Source organism: Sander vitreus, chromosome 22 (genome assembly GCF_031162955.1).
Source record: "Sander vitreus isolate 19-12246 chromosome 22, sanVit1, whole genome shotgun sequence".
NCBI classification, from domain to species: domain Eukaryota; kingdom Metazoa; phylum Chordata; class Actinopteri; order Perciformes; family Percidae; genus Sander; species Sander vitreus.
In genome coordinates this window covers 4,209,426-4,237,056 of record NC_135876.1, presented here as the reverse complement: position 1 = coordinate 4,237,056, position 27,631 = coordinate 4,209,426, and the positions used below count along the sequence as shown (strand labels likewise).

The 27,631-nt window shown below is 42.4% G+C and overlaps 1 protein-coding gene across 1 annotated transcript in view; it reads left to right on the top strand.

The window, feature by feature from the left end:
• plppr4b (phospholipid phosphatase related 4b) overlaps window positions 1-27,270 on the top strand; it is a 34,059-nt gene extending 6,789 nt beyond the window's left edge. Inside the window, exons 2-11 of the mRNA XM_078280652.1 lie at window positions 10,825-11,010; window positions 18,617-18,746; window positions 19,281-19,476; window positions 24,300-24,357; window positions 24,830-25,003; window positions 25,582-26,626; window positions 26,687-26,773; window positions 26,825-26,943; window positions 27,010-27,067; window positions 27,104-27,270. Of these exons, the coding sequence (XP_078136778.1) occupies window positions 10,825-11,010; window positions 18,617-18,746; window positions 19,281-19,476; window positions 24,300-24,357; window positions 24,830-25,003; window positions 25,582-26,626; window positions 26,687-26,773; window positions 26,825-26,943; window positions 27,010-27,067; window positions 27,104-27,270 (2,220 nt within the window). The remainder of the gene's footprint in view (window positions 1-10,824; window positions 11,011-18,616; window positions 18,747-19,280; window positions 19,477-24,299; window positions 24,358-24,829; window positions 25,004-25,581; window positions 26,627-26,686; window positions 26,774-26,824; window positions 26,944-27,009; window positions 27,068-27,103) is intronic.
• Window positions 27,271-27,631: the final 361 nt, after the last annotated feature.

Below are 27,631 nucleotides of genomic sequence, written 5' to 3'. Positions count from 1 at the left end.
ACAATAGAATACAGAACAACTAACAGGGCGTGGAGACGTAACTGCACTGTTGACGAGCCTCTCCCAGCAGCACGTTGTTCAAGCACCCATCTGTGGACTCGTTCCTCCAGCTCTGGCCATCTTGATTTCAGCGTGCGACTAGCTTTCTTTGTTTTCATCATTGCAGTATGACTAACCTTTTCGCCAGTCCCTCACAAGTTTTTCACTCACTCCAAACTTTCGTTCTGCTGCTCGATTACCGTTTTCGGCTGCGTATTTTACTACCTGCAGTCGCCTGCAGTTTCTATTCTTTCTCAGTTGTTTTTAGGCGCAGCATATAGTTGTCACAAGCCCAGAGTGCCTCTCGCGGCTGTAGACGGGTGGACGAGATGGAGTTGAAATAACATTTAAAAACATGTTAAATTATATGATGATTGGTTTAAAGAAATGCCAATAAACCAGAGCACAGGAGAGAGATGTGTCACCCTTTTCAGCCCTTCTGAGTTTGCAGGAAGGAATAACCTGAGCCTTTCAGCTGCAGAAACAGCACTTTTTGTGGACCAAATAGACAATGCACATTTGCCCCATAGGGTTACATTGCTGATTACAGTGTTCTCGCTTAATACTGGACCAATTTCAAAGATTGTTGTTCCTATCAGTCACTTACACACAAAACATAGGAGAATAGGGTCCAGGTTGAAAAAAACTGTAGTTACCCTTTAAGTATTTTACCTTGGTACACTTTGGTACACAGTTGTGACTGCAAAGCCTCATTCAGCTTAAAGTTTTTAGGAGTGCAGCGGGGACAGAGAGGCTGAGTGGACTGCGTGTAGTATGCATTGAGAAGTTTAACCTAGAGCTCAGAACGTAGCGTTGCTTGTGTGTGCGTGCATGTCTGTGCTCACCAGGGTTTTTATAGTAAACCAAAGCCAAAATAAGCAGTGAAAAATATTTTTGTAAACTGAAACTAGATAAAAAGAAACTAAACTGAAACAATATTGCCAAGTTAAAAAAAACTACTTATAATAAAATAAAAGAATCAATGTAATTCGTAAATCCAAAATTCTCAACAATAACCTCAAAGGTACCGTATGCTCAAAGAAATATGCTGAAAGCATAATATGGCAAACTCAAGCCCATCAAGCAACAACAGATGGGCACATATGAGTGCATGACAGCAGCATCCAGCGTGGCGTGCCTTTGGCGAGGGGGGGTTCTCTGCATCAGCCGTATGCTTGGCCAGCAAATGGTATTTAAGACTGGACGTACTCCGGTGGTAACTCAGTCCATCTGGAAACTCCACTTGCCATTCAAAAGACCCTTTTCTTATTGTTATTGTTTTTGCGGCCATTTTTAGGCCTTTATTTTTACAGGACAGCTGAAGACCTGAAAGGGGAGAGAGAGGGGGAATGACATGCAGCAAATGGCCGCATATTGGAGTCGAACCCGCGGCCGTCGCGTCAAGGAGTAAAACTTTATATATGCGCGCCTGCTCTACCAACTGATCTAACCCGGCCACAAAAGACCCTTTTCTTTAGCCATTTCTGCTCCAGGAGCTTTGTTTCTGCTAGCCATCCACAACGTTACTGCTGCATCGTTTCCTGATTTCGTGAACTACGGAGCTGCTCAAGGCCCAAATCAAAGAACACACGTGCGTTAATCACGCCTCAAACATATTTGCGGCGTTAAAAGGAATTTTCCTTAACACTTTATTATTGTATTAATTTTGACAGCCCAAATTTAAACCCATTCATTTAGACACGCATGCCATTATTGGCATGTTATCAAGACGCATACTCACTTTTTAGCATGTTTATGAACGCTATTTGGCCTCTATTGACTTACATTACGTGTGGATTGCGTGCAAATTGACGTGTATGAAAGGCATAAAATCCACATAGGCAGGTTGGTTCAGGTGGAGGATGGGTAAAACACAGGACTTTCACCCAGGAGAGCAAGGATCGTGTCCCGTGTGTGGTGTTTACTTTCCATGTTCTTCTTTTCCTAATCCCAACCGGTTCTTCTTTTCCTAAACCCAACTCGCGTGTGACGTTCCCTAAACCCAACCGTAGCCACGCGATAACACGTAGCCTTGCGATAACACACCACGTGGCTTTGGAAAGAGGCGTGTATGTTTACACGAAGTCATGTACGCTGTGACATTGCAGACTGCCGTCCGCTGTATACAGCGTTACAGCGTAGACATACACACTGATGGCGTGTATGTTTACGCGAAGTCATGATACCACGTTGGTTATGGAGAAAGGCCGACTATCTGTACATGACTCGTACAACAAGCCTCAACCACTCGTGAATTTTGTTCGTACTTAAGAAAACATTCCTAATATTACGTGAGAAAATTGGTAAATGTAAGAAGTTGTCTTAAAGGTGCCCTGCCACACGTATTTCATTACTTTGTGGTAATGTCTGAAGTTCTACCATGGACTCTGTAACATTTTTTTGTGGAAAAAAATGCCTTGGTTACCTTGGTTCAAGCCATTCTAGCGTGGTATAGAAAGCCTGCAGGAAGACTCGATTTGTGCCAGTTCTCATTAATATTCAACGAGCTAAGCTGCTTGACTCTGATTGGCTAACAGCTAGCTAATGAGAGCCTGGCTATCAGCATCCTTTACCCAGCGCAACTGGGCGAGCTCATGAATAGTAATGAGCTCAGGCAACATGATGTCAGACTGACCAGAATTTGTAATTGGCCTGATTTCTCCGCTTATTTCTTTTCAGTGGCTAGAGTTGACAGAGGAGGTAGCAGTTCATTTTCACATTCACCACATAACACAAACACATATGGACCTAACATATTTCAAAAAAATGCAAGTAAAAACGGTTTTGTGTGGCAAGGCACCTTTAAGTACGTATGGTAATGGTTCACTCCTTGTGCGTTGCTATGGTGATCCAAGCAACATGTGTGCATGAAGTTTGATTGTATCGTATGCTCCTGAAGTGGGACACATTATACAGTATGCATTATATTTACTGTTGTAAATACTTGCTATTTATTGGTTTTGATGTTTCTGTAACTAATTGACCCATAACTGATATGGTTTGACTGCAGTCAAAGCTGAGTGAAGTTTGTTCTTGCACCTCGTAGATGTTCACCTGTTTTACTCATCGGTTCTGATGCTGTTGTAAGCCTGAATTTACTCTCGCCACAAACCTCACGGATCCACTGATTAGTTAGAACATACAGTATATTTTACTTGGGCATTTCTAGGCAAACAACTACCATTGACATCAAATGTTTCTCCATTAAATCAATCAATAATCCCACACTGTAAACCTTTGATGTAAGTTTACAGCTAAAATCTCACAGTATCTGTTTTAATGTTATACAGGATCATACTGTAAATGGCAATGTATTCTGGAAGAAAATAATAATATTACAGCACTATCTGCGAATGTTACAGATTACAGGCATCTTGGGAAAATAAAGGAAAAGATGGGAATTACACTGCTGCCAGTATATTACTGTAAATTCCAATAATACAGTAAGAAACTGTATGTCTATTTACAGTAAAATACCTCAAACTTTAAAAACAGTATGCTTGCTGTAAATAAACAGTAAATTTACAGTGAAAAGCTTTACATTGCAGTTGTCCGGAAAAAGAAAATATGCAGCAAAACATTTGTATGAAGCTAATAAGAGTATACAAAAACATCATCTTAGCCTATATGACTGAACACGTATAGGAGTTGAGGAGCCAGTGAGTGACGTCATAATATAACTACCTTCATATTGTGATGATTGGTCCCGTATGTGTCTGACCTGCTGGCATTTATTAAAAGTTCTCCAGGATCAAATCTTGTGGTTGAAACTGAGCCTGCAAGACGTGGTCCGGCTTTTGCAATGCTTTTATTTGCACCTTCGATCCAAAAAATAAATATCTGTGTCATGTCAGGCTTCAAACCCCCATATCAGATGAGCCCTGGGCAGGCAGACAAACAGAGAGACAATAGGAAGGACTTAGACATGGTCCGATACCAATTTAATTCTTCCTGATAACGATTCCGATTACTTTGACAGTCAGTTATAACGGGAAAAGAACATAAATAAACTACTTTAAAGTAGGTTTTCTTTGGGACTAAATTACATGGTATTGGTTTGGTGCATAAACTCCAGTACTCGCCGATACCAGCATTTTAGGCGGTATCAGAGGTTTTTTCAATACTGGTATCGATATTGGAACATCTCTACCAGAGATCCAGTCAGCATGAAGGAAAATAGGCCAGTAGTGAGATAGAACAATATACGACAAAGAAAGAGCATCTTTGCATGTGAGAGAAACAGAGGGAATGAAGGCAAGACTAAGAGAATGAGACAAAGAGAGGAGAATGTTAGCAGATGTAGGGCAATGGAGCATCTCTGCTGAGCTGAACTCTCCCAGAGGAGCCCAGGCTTTTCAGAGAAATGGGAGCGGAAGGAATATTGAGACTTTCTGCACTGTGATTTATCACTCTGCTATTTCTCCATTCTGACTGTAATGTTAGCTCAGTGAGTGTCAAATCTTTTGAAACTGTGTGCTGAGTATTTCCCGCTTGAAAGGGATTTGATCCATCCGCCCAAAATAATGGACTGGATTTTACTCAATGACCAAACTCTTCTTTTCCTCCTTTTTATTTTGGCAGATTCGGGCTACATTTACACCGCTAGGTTTTGGTTTTCAAGCGGAGTTTTGAGCCAAAAGCGATCTCCGTGCTCACAAGTGGGTTCACAAACGTCATATCTCATCAACATTCTGATATACTGGGCATAAACAGGAGGCAGCGTGGAGACTATGGTTAATTGCTCCTCAGATCTCTGCAGGGTAAATCCAGACAGCTAGCTAGACTATCTGTCCAATCTGAGTTTTCTGTTGCACGACTAAAACTACTTTTTAAATGCACACGTTCCACCAAAACAAGTTCCTTCCCAAGGGTATTTTGCAGAGGCACCGTTTACTCTTAGCGCCGCCCAAGACGATTGTGATTGGTTTAAAGAAATGCCAATAAACCAAAGCACGTTTTTCCCCCATCCTGGAATGCTGTGTGGACTAGCCAGACCTTCCTAGGCAGGAACGCGTCACTGCTCTACATACAGTACCTACAGTACCAGTACTATTAAGTATATGGTCACATTCTATCACATAAGCAATGCAGCAAAAGGAAATATATCACTGCATAAAAGTTGACATAAATACAATGAGACAATACATATTTTTCAACCATCAGATGTTATACAACTCATACCGAGGAAACGATCCCTTTAAGTGGATTGTTGCATCAATGGGAGGAAATAACTTGAATAAATTGAACCTTGACCTAAAAACTTGCCCCACACAAGAGGAATGATTAGGAGGAATCATCCTTCGGCCAGCAGAAAGCTCTAGTTCCTGACCTAAGGTCAAGAGGTCAAAATCATCAAAACCATGACGAATCTTGCTTCAGGGAGCATGAATATTCATACCAAATCCACTACAATTTGGCCAATAGCTGTCCATATCTTGCTCTGTACCAAAGGCCAACATCACATGCTGTAAGCCCTGCCACTATTAGGACAAGAAACAGCTGTGCAACATGCATAATTTGCATAATTTATAATAATTCTGCATGAATTGTCCATTTTATGCTTGTTTTTCTTTTTCTGTAGAAAATATTTACTGGTAGTTTAAGGTTGTTTACTGTGATCTGAACAGCACATGATGAGATAGATGGTGAATTACACACTGGATAGTTTAGTCATTAAATGACTTAACTCACCAAGAAAGGAAAGGAATCCTAAGCATGTGTAGAGACATTGAAGCGTATCGAATACGGTTAGCTGCTATTGGCCTCAGCAAATCACGCTCCTTTTTCAAAATAACAGGATGTGACATAAGATATCCTGCAGAAATCTGCTTTGAAGTATGGAGAGTACAGTATTCCTCCTAGAGCTTCTTCTGCTGCATCTGAAGAGCATGAGCAGTGCAAGTGCTGACATCACTGACCTATATTTCTCATTTCCACACGCTCCGATGATCTACGAGAGGTGTGGGAGGCTGACTGTGAACCAGGAAAACAAACCTGAGAGAGGGAGAGGGGGGGGCAGTGTGGAACTCAGTGGGGGGCTGCATGAGCTGGTTTCAACATGGAACACACAAGCACAATGCTGTGTTCTGGTTGCAGGTTACTTTTACAGGTTTTCTGGGTATTAAGGTTTTCAAAATTGAAATATTCTACACTAGCAGCTCTTTGTATGGAGCCCAACAAGCACAAGTTGTTTTTTTTTGCCCTTAACATCGGATGTTCTTCCAGCATTCTTGTTCAGTCTTTTCTTACCAGCTGTGACTGCCAGATTCACACGTGATGATGGGTAATGTAGTCCAATGTAATTAGTATCAGTTGTCATGGCAAAATGTTATGGGACTCCTGTCAATTGGATTCCAGAAAAGCCATGAATGAGATCACTGGAATCACACAGGAATAGCTCTACCAGATGAGAGGTATTTGATTTGCATACAATCTGCTTTGATGTAGGTGTCACATCATAAAACAACCCTTTAAATGCTTGTGGCCCTTCTAGCAGTTTACAGGGAGTAGAGCAGGGGACTCAAAACACAGCCCTGGGGTGCTCCAGTGTTAAGGATGAGGGTGGAAGAGGTGTGTCTGTCCCCAACCCTCACCACCTTGGGTCTGCCTGTCAGGAAGTCAAGAATCCACATGCACACTGAGGTGTTCAATCCCAGGTCCTTGAGCTTTGTGATAGGCCTGAAGGGAACTATGGTGTTAACTCTGAACTGCAGTCAATGAACAGCAATCTAAAATAGCTTGCTTTTTTTTTCAGGTGAGATAGGGTGGTGTGGAGGATGTGTGCTATGGCATCTTCCGTTGATCGGTTGTGATGGTAGGGAAACCGTAATGGGTCCATTGTGAGGAGCAGATGTAATCCTTGACCAGTCGTTCCAAGCATTTCATCACAACTGAGCTGAGTGCCACTGGGTGGTAGTCATCCAGGCAGGCTGGACTTGTTTTCTTGGACACAGGAATGATGGTTGACTTGAAGCATGTGAGTATGACAGGCTGAGCCAATGACAGGTTGAATATCAATGTGCACGCCGGCGCAAGTTGGTCAGCACACAGTTTGAGGACCCGCCCACTGATAATGTCAGGTTCTGCTGCTTTCTTGGTTTTCACATGCTTGAAAGCACTCCTGATGTCATGTTCAGAGAGGGAGGTGGGTGTGAAAGGTGCACCCATCTATTAACCTCTGCTTCAGCTGTTTTTACTAGTTGGCTGCTGATGGCCTCAAAGCGAGTGTTAAATGTGTTAAGCTCACTTGCTATAGATGCATCACCACTCGACAAGGAGGAGGTGGGCTTTTAATCTGTCACAGTTCTAAGACCTTACCACATGCTTTGTGGGTTGCCCTCCTGGAATTGTAGTTTCCCTTTCTTGCCGTAGTCCATTCTTCTTCTCACATTGTAGGCTGCTGCTTTTAACTGTCGATGTTATTTTAGACCGCATTGCTAATTTGTAGGCTGCAGTGCGTGTGTTTATGGCATCCAGGATGGTTCTGGTAATCCATGGTTTCTGTTTGTGGAATGATTTTGCTTTAGTTTTGGGTACATTTGCTTCTGTCGTTTTACAAATTAAATCTCCCAAAAACTCACAACGTCAACAGTGGTGTCCTGGAATATGCTCCGGACTGCGTTGTGTAGTGCTGTAGGATGGCTTCTGATTAGCTTGACCATTTCCTGACTTCATGTGTCACTGGGGATTCCGCTCCATAGCTGTTTTTGAATGGCGTATAGTAGTGGTTTCTGGTGGTGGACAACCCCATAAATCCTGCGAGAACACCAACTATTGCGTGTTCTGTTGTTTATATGAAGTGCAATATTTGCTAAAAAAAAAAAAAGGCCAAAATGGAGGAATAATGTGCAGAGTTTGGGTGAGATCCTGGAAGGTGTAGGTGAGTAAACTATGTTTAACAAAGCTATCTTTGTGTAAAAATGTTTATTTCCCAAATGTCTCCCTTGGGCAACACACAAGTGACGTCATTGCAGATGTCAGTCACTAACATGTTTAAAAAAATGTTTGTGAAAATGACTGACAGCGCCTGGATCTGAAGATTAAAGATGAGAATTTTAACATTTCACACACTTTATGATTTTATCTAATTTTATCTGCCAGAACCAACGGAGCTGGACTGGAACAGACAAGGTCCAACTTGGTCCCATCAATCGTCACGCCCAAATTATATTTATAATCAGCTCAGCAGTCCTGTGTGTCCCAGACTTTAGTTAACATCACTGATAACAATGAGAACAAAGTTAACAATGAGAGCAAAGTTATAGTAAATTGGGATTATCCTTTCATCTTAACCTCACATTTGTCGGAACAAAGACAGCATAATGCCAACCAGTGGCATCAACCTCACCTATTCCAGGTGCTCTCTTTTAAGGGTTTTTTATGCATTTTTTATCACGGTTAAGAGCTCTCTACTCCACGTTGTGAATAGTACCTCAAAAGTTCATGTATGATGTTTTCACCTTCACCTACTTCACTCTATTGTTTCATAATCCCTGCCTTCCAACTGTCTTTTCAATGCCCCCATCTCTCCAAATGTCCTAATTCCCGGAGGTCACCACTAATGTTGAATAAACTGGATGACACCTCTCTCTTTGTAAGGAAAGGAGGAGTGAAGGAATCAATGCCAGGATAGAAAGACAGGAAAACTAGTGTGTTAGTGAGTAACCCCTGGCAGAATTGTGAGACAGATAAAAGGAAGGAAGTCTGCAAACAGAGGCCCCTTTGTGTGGTTGTGTGTGTGTGAGTGTGTATCATTGGCTCAGCTCCCAGCAGGAGTGTCTTGACTTGAAGAGATCCCCCTGTGTTGGGCTCCTGTAGGGGCCCTCCTCCATTATGTTGCTCTTCTTAGCATTAGCTGAGCGAGCAACGCGCCTGCCACTGTGTGCCAGGGAATCAGGGTATTAAGCTGCATGGTAAGTCTGTGATGCTCGAGGCCATATGCAACGCCCACTGACGCACCTCACTGCAGTCCTCTGTGGACACTTTACCGTCTTCAATTACACATCAGCTTTCTGCCTACACACACACCTCACTTCTCTGTGCCTGGGGGGGGTGTTAGAAAACATTTTGAAAAGAATTCTGACTAGAACTGCAGTGTAAGTGTACAAAATGGAGTGGTCGATATTGGAGTTTTCACTTTCTTATTAAGTCTCAATGAGAAATATTTTAGAGAAATTTTCGTTGCTCACATTTTCCCCAAGAGATATGTAACATTATTACAAGGGTTTTATTGACTTGTATATCTCACTTACTTGACTTAGCTGTGCCACTTCAGTCCATCTCTCTACTCATTATATCATAAAAGTTTTTTATGGGAGGCTATAAAACAACTCTGTTACAATACACAAATGTGAAAGCTTATATTAGCAGTTTATTTGAGTTAGCAGTACCAGTTTCAGAGTAGGAAACCTGACTTCAGGGGGCTATACAGAAGATATTTCTGACTGGGAACTCAGAAATTACGACCACCATAACTGGACCGCAGCATCAGCGCCACAGCTCTGCTCTCTGACAGGACAGGATATGCACTAGTCACTAGTGAAATGACAGTGTGACAGGTCAGTGGTGAAATGGCTGCAGCCAGCCATTCAGCATGTCTAACACAAAAATGCACCGAGCGGTCTGCAGAGTTGATCTCTGGCTATCTTCCATAGACCACTGAAGCACTTTGATTTTCCCGACTGCCAGATCAACACCAGCTTTATTATTCTAACTTCATTTTATGGTTGGGATTAAACTGCTGTGCTATGATTGGTCTTTTATGATTTTAAGACTTCACGCTGGCTATAATAAACAGTTTTATATCTGTTTCTCATTCTGTTTGTTGGCATGAGGAGAATTCAAACAGACGATTTCAGTTGAGCTCAGTGGGAGCCTTGATGTTCAAAAGGGCAATAAATTCCCCATGCCATCTTCCATCACCCTCAGCACCGTCCTCACCCCCCCTTGGGTCATGAAAACTATTTTCAATGCCTTTATCTTCATTATCAAATCAAATTAGCATGATCTTTGAACCATAGGGTTATGGGGACATTTGCAGCATTCACTGCCTGTTTTATTAGTTATTTATTCATTGGCAGTCTGTTAAAGCTCCTCCTGCCTCAGCAAAGTCTTATGACTTTGAACTCCCTTACACAGGGTGCGATTTGTGAAGAAAGCAGCGGGGGGGGGTTTGATCATGCAAAACAAATCAAAACATGCAAGATAGCAATGTGGTGTCAACGTAAAACACAGAGCTTTCAAACAAAAGAGCAGAGTTTTTTAATCCAAACCACCATCTTTTTCCTAAACGTAATGAGTCGTTTTGGTGCCTAAACTTAACTGTCGCAGCATGACGCTCACTTTTTCTGTCTAAACGCCACTACCACGGTCCCTGAAAGGAGCGTTATCTGGCGGTGCCTGTAGCCGGCTCACAGTCACCTGTTGGCAGCTAAATAACTGCTGCTGGTAGCCGGCGTCCTGGAGCTCTGTAGAGGCTAAATACAACCAGCAACTGCTGCTCAGATTTTATCTTTCTATGACACTATAGACTGTTCACGTTACAGTGCTTTACTTAGTTTATAATACTTCTATTTTAGGCATATAATATATGGTCTATTGGTGAAGTAGCATTGATCAATTTGAGTAGGAGGGGATACATTTTGTCCCCACCGGGGATAAAAATAATTCAGCAGAAGCAGGGATTTATAGACCAGAGAGGGGGAAAACCCACGCATCCCCCCGGAAAATCGCACCCTGCCCTTACTTATTTTTCTGTCTGTCTTCTCCTGATGTGTCCATCGATAGCTGCCGATCCTGGTATCGTCTGTGGTCAGTCTGTACTTCCTGGAGTGGACGGATGTGTTCAAGCCGGTGAAGTCTGGCTTCAACTGCCATGACCGCAGCCTGAGCCTTCCCTACATCGACCCCAACCGCGAGGTCATCCCCCTCCTGATGCTGCTCAGCCTGGCCTTCGCCGGACCCGCCATCACGGTAAGGATCCATTGCAAGAGTCGGCTCTTATCTACAGTAGTAGTGCTCACATTAACAGTAACAAAGTTACTTTTCCAGTTTTTGTTTGTATCTTATTCTCTACACCTGATGCCTCAGTTTTCTTTGAAAATGAACTTCATAATAATCACGTGCGTACACAGAGGCCCACCTGGAGTACAGTTTTTTTTTTCCAGCCTATGGCATCAAACACACTGATGCTTACACACAAATACACACCAACACACAGTATGAAAAAGCCTTTGGCATGGATTCCTTCTAATGTTCCCCACAGAACACACCAACACACATCCTATTGTGCTATATGGCAAAAATATTTTCCTGACAACATAAAGACGGAGAAGTAGGAAAGAATCATTTTCTTTACACTAATGAATCCAGCCAGTACAGTGTTCATCAGATCAGCGTCTTCAGACATGTTTCATCTGGATTTCAGCCTCTCCTCTGAAGCTCAGCAATGAATGATTTCCTTATTCAAACTGCAGGGCATGTTCACGGTAAGCAGTTTTTTGTGGGGAAATCACTCGCTAAAACTACATTTTGTGCTGACCAAAAAAAGCAAGCTTAGCTTTGAATACTTTATCTCCCAGCTGACTGTTTCTGACAGCTGAGAGTAACAGAACAGCACAGCCAGTATACTGGATGCACCGAATTCAGATTTGTGGTACCGAATCCACTGGTTAAGATTCTGCTAAATCCGAAACTGAATACCGAATCCTACTCCCATCCTCAGTCCATTAACACAGTAAACACATTAATGTAGTAAACAACGTCCACAGCAGTGTATTTTTCATTTGGTGTAGGGCTAGCAAAGCTGGTAATGGTCGTCTGGTTAACACAAGTTTTTAGCTGTTACTGTCCTTCCTTTGCCGTACCTGAAATTGCTGCATTTTGGCTGCTGTCTGTAGATTCCTTCATGCACAACTCGTATTCTTTCGGATGTTTCATACCAAATGTTGGCGATGTTGTGTATTGTTTAGGGTCCTTGCCACCACGAGACAAATTGGCATTACAAATTGAACATGTAGCTGGACTTGAATGGTCTTCTTTTGACTGAAAGTACTGCCAAACAACACTTGTTCTGCTCACTTTCTCACAGCCTACTGCATTGAACAGTCCGCCTATGTAAACACCTTCCCGTAATCAACGGCGGCGTCATTACGTCGACCAGCGTAGCGCGCATAGTGCAAGCGTAGGGCTCGGTTCGGTGGAAAAAAATTCTACGGTTCGGCAGAAACCAAACCCCATCAAAAAGCCCAATATTCGGCCGAATACGAAGCCGAATCCTGGATTCAGTGCATCCCTAATACTGAGTTTGAAAAAAGCCATAGAACTATAGTAAAATCCTACAAAAGTCATATTAATGCAATAATGTAAGTCTTTAATATCATTTTGGTCGCCAAAAAGAATTTCTTGGTGCAGAAGCTTTGCTGCCTTAGCATTGATTGATTGATTCCTTCAGCCCTGCAGAGCTTCCTCTCAGGCAGTTCAGCCTCTATACCCTGGGCAAAGACTTATTTCATGAGTGCATGCTTGTAACTGAAGGCAACATAGATATAATGAGACATAACTTAGACAAAAATAAGCATTGGAAAAGAGAGGGGGCAATCTTTAGTGGAAATTACACCCTTCAACATAGACCAAAGGTCCTGAGCATGAATCAAACTTGGGACATTACAATTACATGGTGATGGACCAGTGAAAGTCAGTGGGATGACATGCTCTCTGGTTTAGTTACAGTGTCAGATAGCGCTCGCAAATTCCAAAACCTAAAACTAAACATAACTGTCCCAGTGTTTTTTTAAAACATCGGTTACACTTTACTTGAAGGTATCTACATAAGAGTGACATGACACTGTCATGAACGTATCATAAACATTATAAACAAGTCATAAACGTTTATGACATAACGCTTCTGTCATTAAGTGTCATTTGGTTTTTGTCATGACAAGTTAGGGTTAGGGTCAGAGTCATAGACTGTTAATATTAATGGACAGAGCATTGTCACCCATTGGTTTGTGGAGATCTGCTATGAGTCATCGAGTTTGCGGTTACGGGCGGAGCCATCCTGGTTGTGGATGTGACGATTTTAGACGAGAGGGAGGAGTGAGGGAGGAGCCCTTACACTCTGCGTTACGTTACACACTTTCACTGGCAATCACATCATAGCCACGCCCTAAAACACCCCCTGCTTTATCGTCGATTTTAAAATCAACGAGACCCTAATTAAAAAAATGAACATCATTCTGTGTTGCAGAAGACTTAAAATTAGCGATTGAGACCATCAACTCATTATGAAAATGTTTACTGAGGTAATAAATCAAGTGAGAAGTGGGTCACTTTCTCATAGACTTCTACAGAAACCGACCTCCTTTTGCAACCTCACGTGTCACCCCCCTGCTGGAATTCAAATAGAATGCAGGTTTAAGGCACTTCCGCATTTGCAGCACTTCGCCAAAACGGATGCGTTGTCCATTAATATTATACAGTCTATTGTTAGAGTTACGGTTAGGGTTCATGTCACTCTTGTGTAGGTACCTTCAAGTAAAGTGTTAGCAAAGCATCAACTCTGTGCTCTCTTCCACACATTCACAATCACATTATCTTCCTACCATCCCCAGCATCAAAGAAAGAAAGAAAGAAAGAAAGAAAGAAAGAAATAAAAAGCTCTAGCTCCCTGCTTAGCTCACAGAGATGCCAAACCCATTACCAGTCCCCAGATTCATGGTATATCCTGGAAGAAGAGACACCAAGAGCTAAACACACACTGAGTGTCTTCCAAAACGCTTGCTATCTGAAGCCAAGACAGAGCTGTCTCAGCAACACATTGAGGGACAGCTCCCTCTAATATTAATCAGACAGGCGTTTTTTATTAGATGTTTTTCACCCTCAGACATCAATAGAATCAGACTCCTCATATCAGCTGATAACACATTCTTCCTGAGAGACTCGTGCAGCAGAAGAAGGCCCGAGGCGTTCCTGTCCTCGCGTGCTGAACAGCGTTCAAGCACTTTGACTGTCACTGGATGTTAGAGCCGCTGCCGCCGCCCTCAAGGCTTATGGGAAAACAAGTTTGACTCTTATTCTTTGTATTTATGTTTTTTTAAACTGCTGAAATAAAAAAAGACCCAAGTTGTCACGTTTTACAGCGTTCAGTAAATGACTAGAGGACTGAGTTTTTACTTTACGTTCTTCTAAAACTTTTGTATTATTTGTCAATCCACACAATCCACAAGGCAGGCTACGTGTGATTGGCTGTTGAAATGTATCCTTCACAAACCCATTCACTTTGTTGGACAATAAATGGACCTTGGGTGGAGTCACCAAGTCACAATTGGAGAGAGAATGCAATTCAGATGTACTTTAAAAAAAAAAAAAAAGACTATTAGGAAGTACAAACAAAACTCAACTACGCTTTATTTTTTGGAACTATAAATTCAAAAGAATGTCCCAAGAATTTTTTGGGAATTGACTTCTTCAGGTCATTTGGTGCTGATCGTAGAGTGTTTTTCGTCATTCAACAGTCAGCTGAACATGCAACAATGTGAAGTGTTTCTTCAGGCAGACATCCAGTTCAATATATATGAGGAGTAAAACATGAATCATAAAGTAATATTTACTTGGTTCTTTTTAGGAAGCATCTAAGGAATTAAAATGATTTAAAAACGACAGACTTGTGGAATTGAGCTTTGCCCAAATTCCACTTCTGATTCAGACGTTGCAAGCCTTCACTGAATTCAACCGAAAAATTGGAGCATGTGTTTGGAATGATTGCAATACTTTGTCACACAGGACACTGTGGAACTGTGGTGCTGGATTGATGTTTAGCCATGCACTCCAAGAAATAAATCCGTAAAATAACAGAAGAAGTTCTGGCAGCTCATTACCTGGACTTTGTCCCGTAATTAAAAACAGAAAATGTTGTGTGTCGCCACAGTAAAAACACACAACATTTTCTCTTATTCAAAGTTCTCTCGTACTTAGCTGTTCAGTTAGTAAACTTCTGAAAAGAAAACCAATCTTCAATTAATTATAAGCTTATTTTTGTCACTCGCTAATCCAAGCGCTGGTTAGTAATTTACCATAATGGTGTCGTGAATATATCTCACTACGTTAGCTAGCATTGGTGATATCCAACAACAATTCACATATGTAACACATGAACAAGCCAAACAACATTTTAAACTACTAGACATCCAGTCAGACTTCCCAGGATGACTTACCGCTGAAATTCAAAATGTAAATAAACAGAAACACAACTGTGAATCCCATTCCTGGCCATGTTCTGATAAAATATACAGTCATACAACTGTTAAAACACAGATGTTAGTCAGAGTGTGCTCTCAGCGCAGCTGTTGGAATGGGAATGTCGATCCGTCACCGCCACTTTGGTCCAGATTGAAATGTCTCAACGACTATTGGCTGATGACATTTTGCACAGACATCTTTGGTCCTCAGAGAAGGACACCTGCTGTCTTTGAGGATGATTCATGAATTCTTAGCTTTTTGCTAATTGTGTCAGGGATTGTGCAGGCTTGGACCCAAAAATGCAGAGGGTAGAGGTGAAGAGGCAGCAGGAAGGTTTTGAAGGTTTAATGATACAAATAAAAATGGCTTACAAAAACAAAAGGTGTCCTGAAGATGGCAGGTAAAAACTTCCAAAAGAGATCCAAACAAAAACCAATTTTCTAGTAAAACTGAAAACAAGCATAAACAAACCGCATTAGAATTAAAACAGGTTGACTGTACAGAGCAGACATTTTCAGAGGGATGAACAAGCTGCTTTTATCCGTCACTTACTAAATAAGACAACATGAGTTAAAGGTGCAGTAGGTAAGACTTATAAAACTAACTTTCTTTCATATTTGCTGAAACTGACCCTATGTTCCATTGGAACTACATGAAGCAGGTAATAATAAACAAATCCGGCTCCTCTGGCCCACCTACAGCCTGTAGTGTGATTTGCAAAAATCCACAGCTCCCTGTTCAGATGCACCAATCAGAGGAAGGTCTGGCGAGTCCACACAGCATTCTGGGATGGGAGGAAAACATACTCTGGTTAATTGGCATTTATTTAAACCAATCATAATCATCTGGGGCGGCGCTAGGCACCGGACGGACAATACAGCCTCGGGAAGGAACTTGTTTTGGTGGAACGTGTACGTTCAAAAGTTGTTTTAGTCGTGCAACAGAAAACTCAGATTGGTCATATTAACACACACTGACAGTTAAACAGTGAAAAATTCCAAATGTGATGGACTCTCAATAGCAATCCCTGGTAATTTATGTAAATAAAACAAAAATAGTCAGATTCCAAAAAGAGAAAACAGCTGTTTCTCCTTTGCAAGAGACAAATATGGTATACATTTCCCAGATAAGCCCTGGGTTTATAGTGAGACTCAGAAGTACAGTGTGTCAGTTTCAGTATTATGCAGATCCCTCCTCTAAGGATTCCTAATCCATCTCTCTGGCCATCACTTGAGCTGCCTTCCTTTTTCTTCTCTCCATCCATGTGATGGGGGCCGAGGCACAAAGACCCAAAGCAAGAGGAGAGAGGATGTGATGTAAAGGTTGGGAAACAAGGCAAGGGGTATAACGGGGCAGGGTCGTGCGAAGGGATGGGTCTCGAGACCCGGTTCTATTAAGGAGCCGGTTCCAAATTTCTCAAAACCCGAAAATGAATAAGGTCTGAGCTTATCGATACTGTTATGGAGACTAGTGGATCATATGACGTGTCTAAAAATAGATACATGCGCGAACCAGAACAATTGTTTACGAGCACAGTGTGTGCGTCAAAGTCAAAGTATCTTTATTAGTCTCCCCAAGGAGAAATTCGTTTTGGACACTGGGAGAAATTGCTGCAAGAGTTACAACAGAGACACACAAAAAGCACAGGGTTAAAACAATTAAAAGACAAATGTACAGTAAACATTTGGGCTACTCAAAGAGCTGAAGACCATGGGTAAAGACTAGCCTCCCCACTGCAAATCATTCAAGGCATAGTCGGACTGGCTACGGAGAGCAGCACACTGTGGGCCGCTTCATCAGCGACGGAGACCGAAATCAGTCACAGACTCACAGTGTTTGCAATAAAAGCAATAAAAGTTCCGTTAAGATTAAGACAACCTTTATATTAGATTAGATTCAAGATTAGATTCAACTTTATTGTCATTGTGCAGAGTACCAGTACAAAGACAACGAAATGCAGTTTGCATCCAACCAGAAGTGCAAAAAAAGCAGGAAAGTGCAATGCGATATATAATATATTGCAGTGTTATAAGAGCAGAATAAATATGGCTATGTAATATGAACAACGTATGAACAACATGTACAGATATGTGCAATGTAGTAGCAGTGACATTATACTAGTAGTAAGAATAATATAGATATATGCAGTGTATTAGCAGAATGTATAATAAGAAAAACAGAATAAATACGGATATTCTGAATGAACCATATAGACAAGATAGGTACAGTATGTACAGCTATGTGCAGTGTGGTAATATTATGAGAGTAGTAAGAATAAGTGTATGTGCAGGATGAATAGTATGAAGAGCAGTAGAATATGGCTATGTATAGGTACTATGTATAGGTATGTATAGGATATTCTGTTGAACACCATATTTTTTTTAACATTTTTTACAATTTGAAAAGTGAACTACACATTTTTTAATTCTATATTAAACTGTTCCACAACCTTTTTACAAAACAAAGGCGTTTGATTTCAAAGGAAACAAAAGACATGACAAAAATAATACTACTAATTCAAAGGTTCACAGTGTGTCAAATCATAACAGAAGTTATTGATTTAGACGCTGATTGGTGTCATTGACATTCATTAAGGTCTAAGATATTGGGGGTAGGGGAGTGGATTATTTTACTACCATATTATTTAACTTATCATAGTAGTTGCTTCTCTCTCCCCTCTATTCAACACTATGGACATGTACTGTATACACACATTTTTCTACAGAGTCCTGTGGTTGGAGTTAGTTGCTCTGCAGATAGCCAGGTATCCCACTGCAACGCCATCTGTCACTTGTGGACGAGTGTGTTTGTGTCTTGGCCGACTCTCTTGGCTTAAACCAGCGCTCCATAGATAGGCCGAGCTGTGGGACTCCCCCCACATCACACAATTTAATTTATTAGTCATAGTTCTATTATCTTTATTGTTACTATAATTGCCACTGTTCTTTCTTTCTTTCTTAAATGGAAGTTTGTCTTTGCCGCTGTCGCACCAAATGCTTTCCCTTTGGGGGGGGGGGGACTGTTGGGTCTTTATAGAGTAGAGTTATAGAGTGTGGTCTAGACCTACTCTCTAAAGTGTCCTGAGATGACTCCTGTTACGATTTGACAGTATAAATACAATTTAATTTAATTGAATCAAACAGCCAAGCCCAGGCCAAAAATACAAATACACAAATAATCACACAAAACAACATTGTGTGATTATAGCAAAAGGCCAACGTGTAGCCTGCCTCTCACATCAGTGCATGCTGGAATAAGCTGCCCTGTGTGACCCTGCACAGGAAAAAGCAGGTATGGAAACTGTGCATGCTAACACGCGTGTTGTGTTTGGTGTTCACAGATAATGATTGGAGAGGCCATCTTGTTCTGCTGTCTGTCTCGGAGGAAGAGTGGCGGCGGGGTCGAGGCCAACATCAACGCCGCCGGCTGCAACTTCAACTCCTTCATTCGCAGAGCTGTTCGCTTCGTTGGTACGCAAGGTTTTGCTTTCTTTCTATACACTGGCCTGACAGTATGGTGGCTGACTGACGACAGATAGTTTATCCAACTTTTTCCCAACTTTTTAGCCAACTAAAGCAGGGCTCAGTATGCTCTGCAGAGTGATAAACTATGTTCTACAGTTAATCTGCGCTGGTTGCTCTTCAGAGTCGTATTACATTATTTGGTAAATCCAAAATTTGCGAGTAAGCTTCCTTGTTTTCTTTCTGACATATCTGTATGCTGACTACAGAACAGAGAAAGCGATTTGGCACGCATAGTGGGACTGAGACATTTTTTTTTTCAGATCTTTGAGTTAAAGTGTGAAGTGCCAGGCTTCGATGGTGATGGCAAGAATAGCATGCATCTTTATTAAAGTGAATTAGCGAGTAATCACCCTCATGCATGAATCATACATCAATAATAGCTCAATTCTACGCATGATTCATAATGAAGAAGATACAGAAAAATTAAAGTTCATGTGGGAAAAAAAGCATATCATCGCTCATCACATCCTCTGTCCTCAGGTGTTCATGCTTTCGGTCTTTGCGCCACGGCCCTCATCACTGACATCCTCCAACTGATGACGGGCTACCCGACACCCTACTTCCTCACCGTGTGTAAACCCAACTACACCACACTCAACGTCAGCTGTGAGCAGAACCCCTACATCCTGGAGGACATCTGCTCGGGGGCCGACCCCGCAGCCATCATCCAGGGCAGGTAGGGAGACTCCTACTGACAGAGTCGGGGAGCCACACTGGTTGGGACGGTCCAAGAAGGGCTGTAGTCAAGTCCACTTTTGTCCAGTCCAAGACTAGGACTAGTCGAGACAGAGTCAAGACCAATAAGGTTCAAGTAGGGCTGGCCATATTGTGTTGTCTTTTCCTGGTTTTAAAGGCTGCGTTACAGTAAAGTGATGTAATTTTCTGAACGTTCCAGACTGTTCTAGGTGTTCTGCTATTTGTCTTTAGGGACCGTTCGGTATTTATGGAATGGACCACCGGAGGAAAATAGGGGAGGGTCATGTGTTTTTATTCTTTGTTGATGGGAGGGTCATCCAATTTTTTTTTTGTCTAGGGCTTGTTTGGTGCGTATTTATCCATGTAGCCCTCTCAGTCTCGGCCCCTATCACTAGCAGATGGGTCCCTCCCTGTTTAGTCAGCCAGACCTGTAGTTTTAGAGATTGGGATTTCTCAAACTGAATAAATCCCGCATGCACATATAAACACAAAACTGCTTTGCTAGCTCAATTGTGTTGTAACTAAGACATCTGCTGAAAAAATAATTTTATTCATTAGCAGGATTGCCGTACTGTTAAGTTCAAAAACATCCAAAACATCGTATGAAAACATAGCTGACCAGATGCAAGCTTTTATTTTGAAACTCGCGCCGCGGACAGCACCAGCCAGCAGCTGGGAAGGCATGAGACGGGAGGTATATCCTTTCGGTCCCGTTGATTATTTGTGAAAATGTGCAAACGACAGCCTTTTCAAGGCATTTGAGAAGGAAGGAGTGGTAGCATGCAAGCTCCCAAATTGACGCTAATCTGAGAAATGGAGTTTTGGATAATGTTCAGCTTCGGCAGCTTTACCTATGTGCTAAAATATACAATAACTGAGGTAGCCTAGTGACGAGTCCATAGCAACCAGTGTTGAATTACCCAGTGTGCTTTGCTGAAAGGTCTCAATGTTTTATTATTTCATGTGAACACTAGTTCACTAGATGAGTAACTTAGTATTTGAAGTAATGCAGGAAGTGTGCATTTAGTTTCCATGCTTATTGTGTTTCCACAACAATGTTAGTGAGTAAATCTACTGAAATGGCCACCACACCATAACAGAGGAGTGTGATGCATCAGATGAGAATGCAGAGGTTTAGTCACATATGTCATGGCTGTAAAAAACAATGGGAATCTGTACATCTTTGCCAAGTGCAAACCAGTACAATAAATTGTTGGGGAGGGTCATCCCTTTTCTCCCAATCATTTTGGAAGGTCATCCAAAATGTATTGCTGGTGAAGTCAGGTCAGGTGGTCAGGTCTATTTTGACTGAAGGTCCCAAAACTTCTCCAGTGGCCCCTTAAATAAATAACGAACAGTCCCTTACCCACTAAATCATTATATCCACATTATTGATGATTATTTATCACACATTTCATTGTGTAAATACTGTATGTTGTGAAAGCACCAACAGTCAACCCTACAATATCGTTGCAATATCGATGAATTTGGTCAAAAATATCGTAATATTTGATTTTCTCCCTGTCGCCCAGCCCTAGGTTCAAGTCCAAGTCAAGACCGAGTCCAAATGAGAGACAATCATGACTGAGATAGAAAAAAAAAAAAGAATCCTGAAAATGATACTGGCGTATACCAGGCGGCCATTGCCAATGCCTGTTCTAGATGGATTATGAATGAAACTAATAACTATTTTCAGAACAAGCACACTTCATCAATGGGTTTGTTTTGAGGGAGAAAGTTACTTTAGAAAAAAGAATATAGTGCTGGACTTGGTCGAGACCTACTAGAATATTTGGCGAGTCCAATGGCCGAGTCCAAGTCTGGACTCAAGGGTTAAGTTTGTATTTAACAGAAGCACTTTACCTAAAGCAGACTGTGATGCTTTGCAAGCCCATTATGAGAAAAATAATGTCAGACAAGAAAACAAGGAATCTTTGGCCAGGCAGACAGAGGTCTTTACTTTAAACACGGGCCTTTATTTGAAATGATTTCAGTCTTTTTAATCAATCCAGTTTTATTTATTAGTATTATTATTATTAAGTTGTGGGGAATTGACAGAATAAGCTCTTTCTAAGTCTCAACTGCCAAAAAACTCTTTGCCCGTTTGATTAGTGATGTCACGTCAGTGATCAAGTAAGCCAGCCCAGTTTTTCATCTGTGCTGCCCATTGGTGCTGCCTGAGCAAGCACAACCCGGTGGCTTGTTTGAATTTGGTTGACCAATCACAACAGTGGGCCAGCTGACCAATCAGAGCAGACTGGGCTTTTCAGGAAGGCGGGCCCAGATATCAGACAGAGTGTTTCAGGCAGATGCGCTGCAGCAATGGGCAGTATGAGAAACTTAATGTTTTTTCACAGCTTTACATCAAAGCATGTAAAGCTATTCTAGTAGACCCCAAGAGTACATCAAAGCATGTAAAGCTATTCTAATAGACCCCAAGAGTACAAGTGTTAAGCTGAAAAGGACAATAATACGGGTGTGTTTGTGTTTGCAGCCCTGCCTGTTCTGAACCTGGGGATGAGGCTAAGTTTGACCCATGTAGTTTGGGCTGCAGACTATAGGTCTAAATATAACCCACTGCTTCAGACATAGACACTGTCCTCCACTCTGTCTGTGGCAGCTTTAGCTTCAGTCTAGTGTGCAGAGCAGCATGATAAGCTGTTTTGCAGCAGTGGTTGGGCACCAGGGGTAGTACTAACCTATTTTAACAGCAGAAGCTGAAGGATCTACTGACTCATAAAAAAAAGAAAAGAAAACGCCATAACGCTCCCTTGAGTGAGACAAAATAGTGCATTTCCATAGAAAGAACTTTTCCTGGAACCTTTTGAACTCAGGAACATGATCTGCTTTTTTGGCCTTAGGAATTTAGTTTCTGAGCATACAGTTCCTGGTGCAAAAAGTCCCCACAACAGGGGTAGTACTTTCCAGTGGGCCTGGATTTAAGCCGTAAGCCGGCAAACGGTCTGGCAAAAACACAGGTCTTTCCATTCATTTTGAATGGTGGTAGTGCGTTATGGCTGCGGTGGAGTTTGACACAGGGGGGAAATGCAACACCACGTCATGCTGCCGTGGCCAATCATGTAAGCGGAGATCAGAATTGTCGTTGGGTTTTGAAACAGGAAAAACATCACTGCCTCTATCGCTGCCGCACGAACATTTTAAAACACAAAACACAAGCACTGTGAACTGCCTGGGAGTTTGTGGAATAGCTGAATAATTCCTGCAACAACAAAGCACTCGCTATGTCTCGCTTAATACACATATTAATTGTTGCATAATAATATATTGTGTTGGTTGTTTTAGTGCTAGAAGTAGGTCATTTCATTCAGAAGTAGTGCTTTCATATGTGAATGAAATTTTTATGAATCCACAGATGTTGTAAATGCTGGTTTAAGGAGGAGAGCACACACACACACACACACACACACACACACACACACACACACACACACACACACACACACACATCCACTCAAAGAGCATGCCTGCACCAAGACACATACTGTATATAAGCAAACATGCAGAGTCAGGAGTAAAGATGAGGGCTTGTTTGGAGGATCGAGTATCCAGAGTTTTCATACGTAGGTCATTGGGTTGGAGCTGGGGAAACTAGGCCACAGGTTCACTTTCATTATGTAGCACCGCTGCTACACTGCAGTATATGGCCGCAGACATGTTAAGTTGGGTCTAGAACCTCAATTCTAGGACCATTCTCTGGCTAAGATGTTTTTATGATTGATTAGACTTCTATGGATCTTTTAATAAAAAAATGTATCACCCACGTCCCTCCCAAAAATTCAGGGATTTTTTGCTAGAGGGCCAAATCCAAGATGGCCGCCAGCGCCATCTTGAAAAGTTGAGAAGCGTTATTTTGTGGAATGAAAATGTACATTTAAAGCTATAGTGCTTAGTTTCTGTCGCCCCCATGAGGAATTCTAAGTAATGACTGTCGGCGCATCCACATGACACAAGCCTTCCGTGATCGCGCAAAATAGACTTAGAAATGCCCTGCTGTCTAAACTGTGTGATTTTGGAGGAAAATAAGATAACTCTTAGAAAACTGATATATGCAAATATTTCTGTTTCTCTGCATGTATATGAATTTAACTTAAAAAAACCCCACTTAAAATGTATTTTGGATTTTGTATGTCTACATTTGTGTATGCCCTTTGGTTGTGTTATATATATGCCGTTAAAGGTTTCTACCACATCCTCACATGTGTTGTTTATGTTCTGTGAAACAAATAAACTAAACTAAAATGAAAAGTTAACTTTTAAACCAGAGCACCTAGTATCATGTACTGTATGATTTATATACTTTTTTGTATAAGTCAACCACAAGGAATCCAATTCTGACATCAGGTTCATTTTGAATTTGGCCCTCTTCCAAAAAAAAATCCCAGAATTTTTGGGAGGGACCTCTGGGCTTATTTTTATTTATTTATTTTTTTCATAAAAGGTCCATAGAAGTCAAATCAATCATCATAGCATCTTGGCCAGAGAATGGTCACGGAAATGAGGTTCAGTGGCATCAGATAAAGATATTACAACAACTACTGCCTTTGTTAAATATTGTCAGGGTTCTAAGGTGAAGAAAAGGTTGAACATGAAAAGATGCATCTCATTTGGTCCAATCTTTCAACCCATAACAGAACAAGTGTGTGTGTGCAGGCTGTGGTTTGAGGTATCTCATTATGCTTGTGTTTGTTGACTGTGGTTAAACCCTCTCTCCACCTCCTGTTCACTCACACATACACATGTGAACGTTGGCTGAGTCTATTTCTGTTCTTTCACCTCTTGCAGAAAATCCTTCCCTTCGCAGCACGCTACCCTTGCATCCTTTGCCGCTGTCTATGTTTCGGTGAGTAATAGTAATAGTTTTTTTATTAAAATGTCTGAACATGAATCCAACATATTATTAGCAAATATAAATCCCCACTGATGACAGGCGTAGTGGCTACTAAGGTAGTCACTAAGGTAGCCATCCACAGATACAGTCAATCCTAAGGATTCACTGTGCAATATGTATGTTTAACATTAAAATGTGATTTATAAAATCATGCCAACAAATGCTATTTTAATAGCTTAGTATTCTATGCACTAAAAAGGTATATATAAAGGTTTAAGGCGCCCCACATGTTATTGTAGGCCCAGTTTAATATGTAACTTCATTTTGTACAATATATGTAGTGGTGGGGTCCCTGCTGCATCTCTCTTTCAGTTAAGGGGTCCTTGGCTTAAAAAACGTTGAAGACCAGGAAGGGATTATGGAATAGCACAGAGCTAAAATCAGAAGGACAATAAAAATCAGACATTGTGTCATGTGTCTACAGATGTACTTCAACAGCACTTTGACAGACTCATCCAAGCTGCTCAAGCCCCTACTGGTCTTCTCCTTCATTATCTGTGCCATCATTTGTGGTCTGACCCGCATTATTCAGTACAAGAACCACGCCATCGACGTCTACCTGGGCTTCCTGCTGGGAGGAGCCATTGCTGTCTACCTGGTAGGGGCCAGTCCCATCAACAGCCTTCTTTCCACTGGTTCCCTGTTCAAAGGGCCTGTCTGGAGATTGTTTCTTTCTCTGTGTTCAAGATCAGCGGTTGTCCATACTGGGGTTCATCAGTTGGAGGCCCTAATATCACATCAAGCCACCAAATAATTGCTGAGATTTTTCAGTCTGGACCAAAGTAGTGGACTAACCAACATTACACATTGTCCTAAAACTGAGTTTCTAAATTTGAATAGTTAGTCGTTTGGAGTTCACTGTTATGTAATTTGTGGCTATTTTCTTCTAGTGAGAGAAAAGACTTGCATTGAAAACTGGTCTTTATTTTAGAAAAGCATAATCCGGTAAATTCATAAATAAAATGTTAAACCCAATGGCTTCTGTTTGGTTAAACCCATCACATCACAATTTAAGGTATTCCACAGAAAAAAAACATACAACATATTCTATAAACTCAAGGTTTTCTTTAAATCTGTTTGAAATGCTTTGACAAAGAACTCATCAAGGTATCAAGCAAAATAAGCATTAAGTCAAATGTTGCACTGAAGATAATGTTTCTGTTTCTCTGCTGCCAGGGGTTGTATGCAGTCGGAAACTTTCAGTCTAGTGAGGAGACCAGTGCTAGTCCCCCTCTGATGCTACACTGTCCCCCCTGCTCCTTGCCCCACATCAGCCAGGAGGCCGTACTCCACCACCTTCAAATGAAAGCCAGCATGGCAGGGGAGCCCGGCATGCCCACCTCCCACTCTGAGGGCCTCCTCCACCGAGGCCTTCCACTGCAGAGGCCTGACGACTGTCTGCAGCGTTCCAGTGCAGATGTGGAAGTGATCTCCTCCCGCAGCCCCCACAGCAAAGACGCCATGGCGACCTTCAGCCACACGCTTCCTCGGGTCCACACCCCCCAGGCCATGGCAGCGTACGAGGAAGCAGCCAGACGTCACGCTGCAACCCTCCACCATGCCTCCATGGACTCCAGCCGCTCGAAGCAGCTTCTGTCTCAATGGAAAAGTAAGAACAACAACCACAAATGCTCCCTGCAGATCCCAGACTCCTTCTCGTCCTCCGTGGAGTCGTCATCGGGCCAGTCCTCGCAGCATCCTCACCACCACGGCAGCATGGAGCTTCGATCCAGTTCCGAGCCATCGGCTATGGGCCTGAACGGAGGCTTCGATGCTCATACGTACATGTCCAAACTGGCCACAGGCACCAGCACCACCCTGCCCAGCAACTGCAGCGGCATCACCGGAGGGGCCAGGATATCCATGCAGTCCAGACCTGGGTCTTCACAGCTCGTTCACATACCAGAGGAAGCCCATGAAAATTACAACCCCACCTCCCCGAGGACGGGGGGAGAAGGAGGGAGTGAGGGGATGTCGACAATAAATAGCACAGTTCAGGCAAACTGGCAACGGGCGGCGGAGAAGACCGCAGCCTGCAAGACTAACGATAGTGGGCACAACAGCCAGCCGCGACTCATGCAAGTCATTGCTCTTTCCAAGCAGCAGGGCCTGCTGCAGACCCATTCCAAGAGCTTAGACGAGGGCAGCGTGGGCTGCAGCGCCATCGGGAGCTGCCAGGGCTCTGCTCGCTACAGGGCACTAACTGACCAAGACCCCACCAGCACCACAGGGCCAAGCTCGTTGGGCAGCACCACAGGCAGTATTTCAGGGAGTACCGGAGCAATTGTCAGAGTAGAGGCCCACCCTGAAAACAACAGGCCGGTGATCCAAGCGCCGTCCAAAGATGGGAGCGGATCATGGAGGTGGCGTTCCCTGGACCATGGCACTGGGACTGATGGTGGTACAGGGACCAGTGGAGCAGGAGGAGGAGTTGGGAGTTTGAAGCAGTCCTTCGAGCTCAACGATCTAAACCGAGACTCTGAAAGCCCAGACTCGATACGTGAAGGGTCCATTGACAGGAAGCGAAGCAATCACATCGTTACCACCACCGCCACCGTTAGCACCCCGCCCATAGTGACTGTTCACACCCAGAACAATGGCCAGTCGGAGCACAGGCTCCACCCCCAGGGGCTTTCCACCATAAGGGTCACTCCGGGGGATGGTGGTGGTTCTGGATCTGGAGGAGGCGGTGGCGGAGGTGGAGAGAGCGCTTCAGAAACTCCCTCCGTCGCTTCCAGTCGGGAGTCCACGCTGCGGAGAAAAGGCAATAGTATCATTCTGATTCCAGAGCGAGCCAACAGCCCAGATAACGCCCGCAACATTTTCTACAAAGGAACATCCATAACTCCTGTTTTCAAGGACTAACGTACGGAATGACTGGAAACTTTGGAGAAGATGGAGCTAATAATGCAAGACAGCTGGATTTTTCAGAGAACCCCATATCTGTGACAAAGTCAGTATTACCTGCCACTGTATATATCATAATAACTCCAAAAGAAAAAGGTTTTATTCAGCATGAGATTTTTGTACGTGTTAACACTAAATCACAACCTTTTAAGTGTTGTAGAAATAATCACTGTGTACTTTTGTGGTCACTCCTTAAGAAACCTATTGTAATGTCCATGATGTGCCAGTGCTTTGGGGACAGGAGAACCTTTTATAAACAGTTCCGTATGTTTTGGATATAAATCATCAGAAAAAAAGAAAGTAGCACAGTAACTGTAGC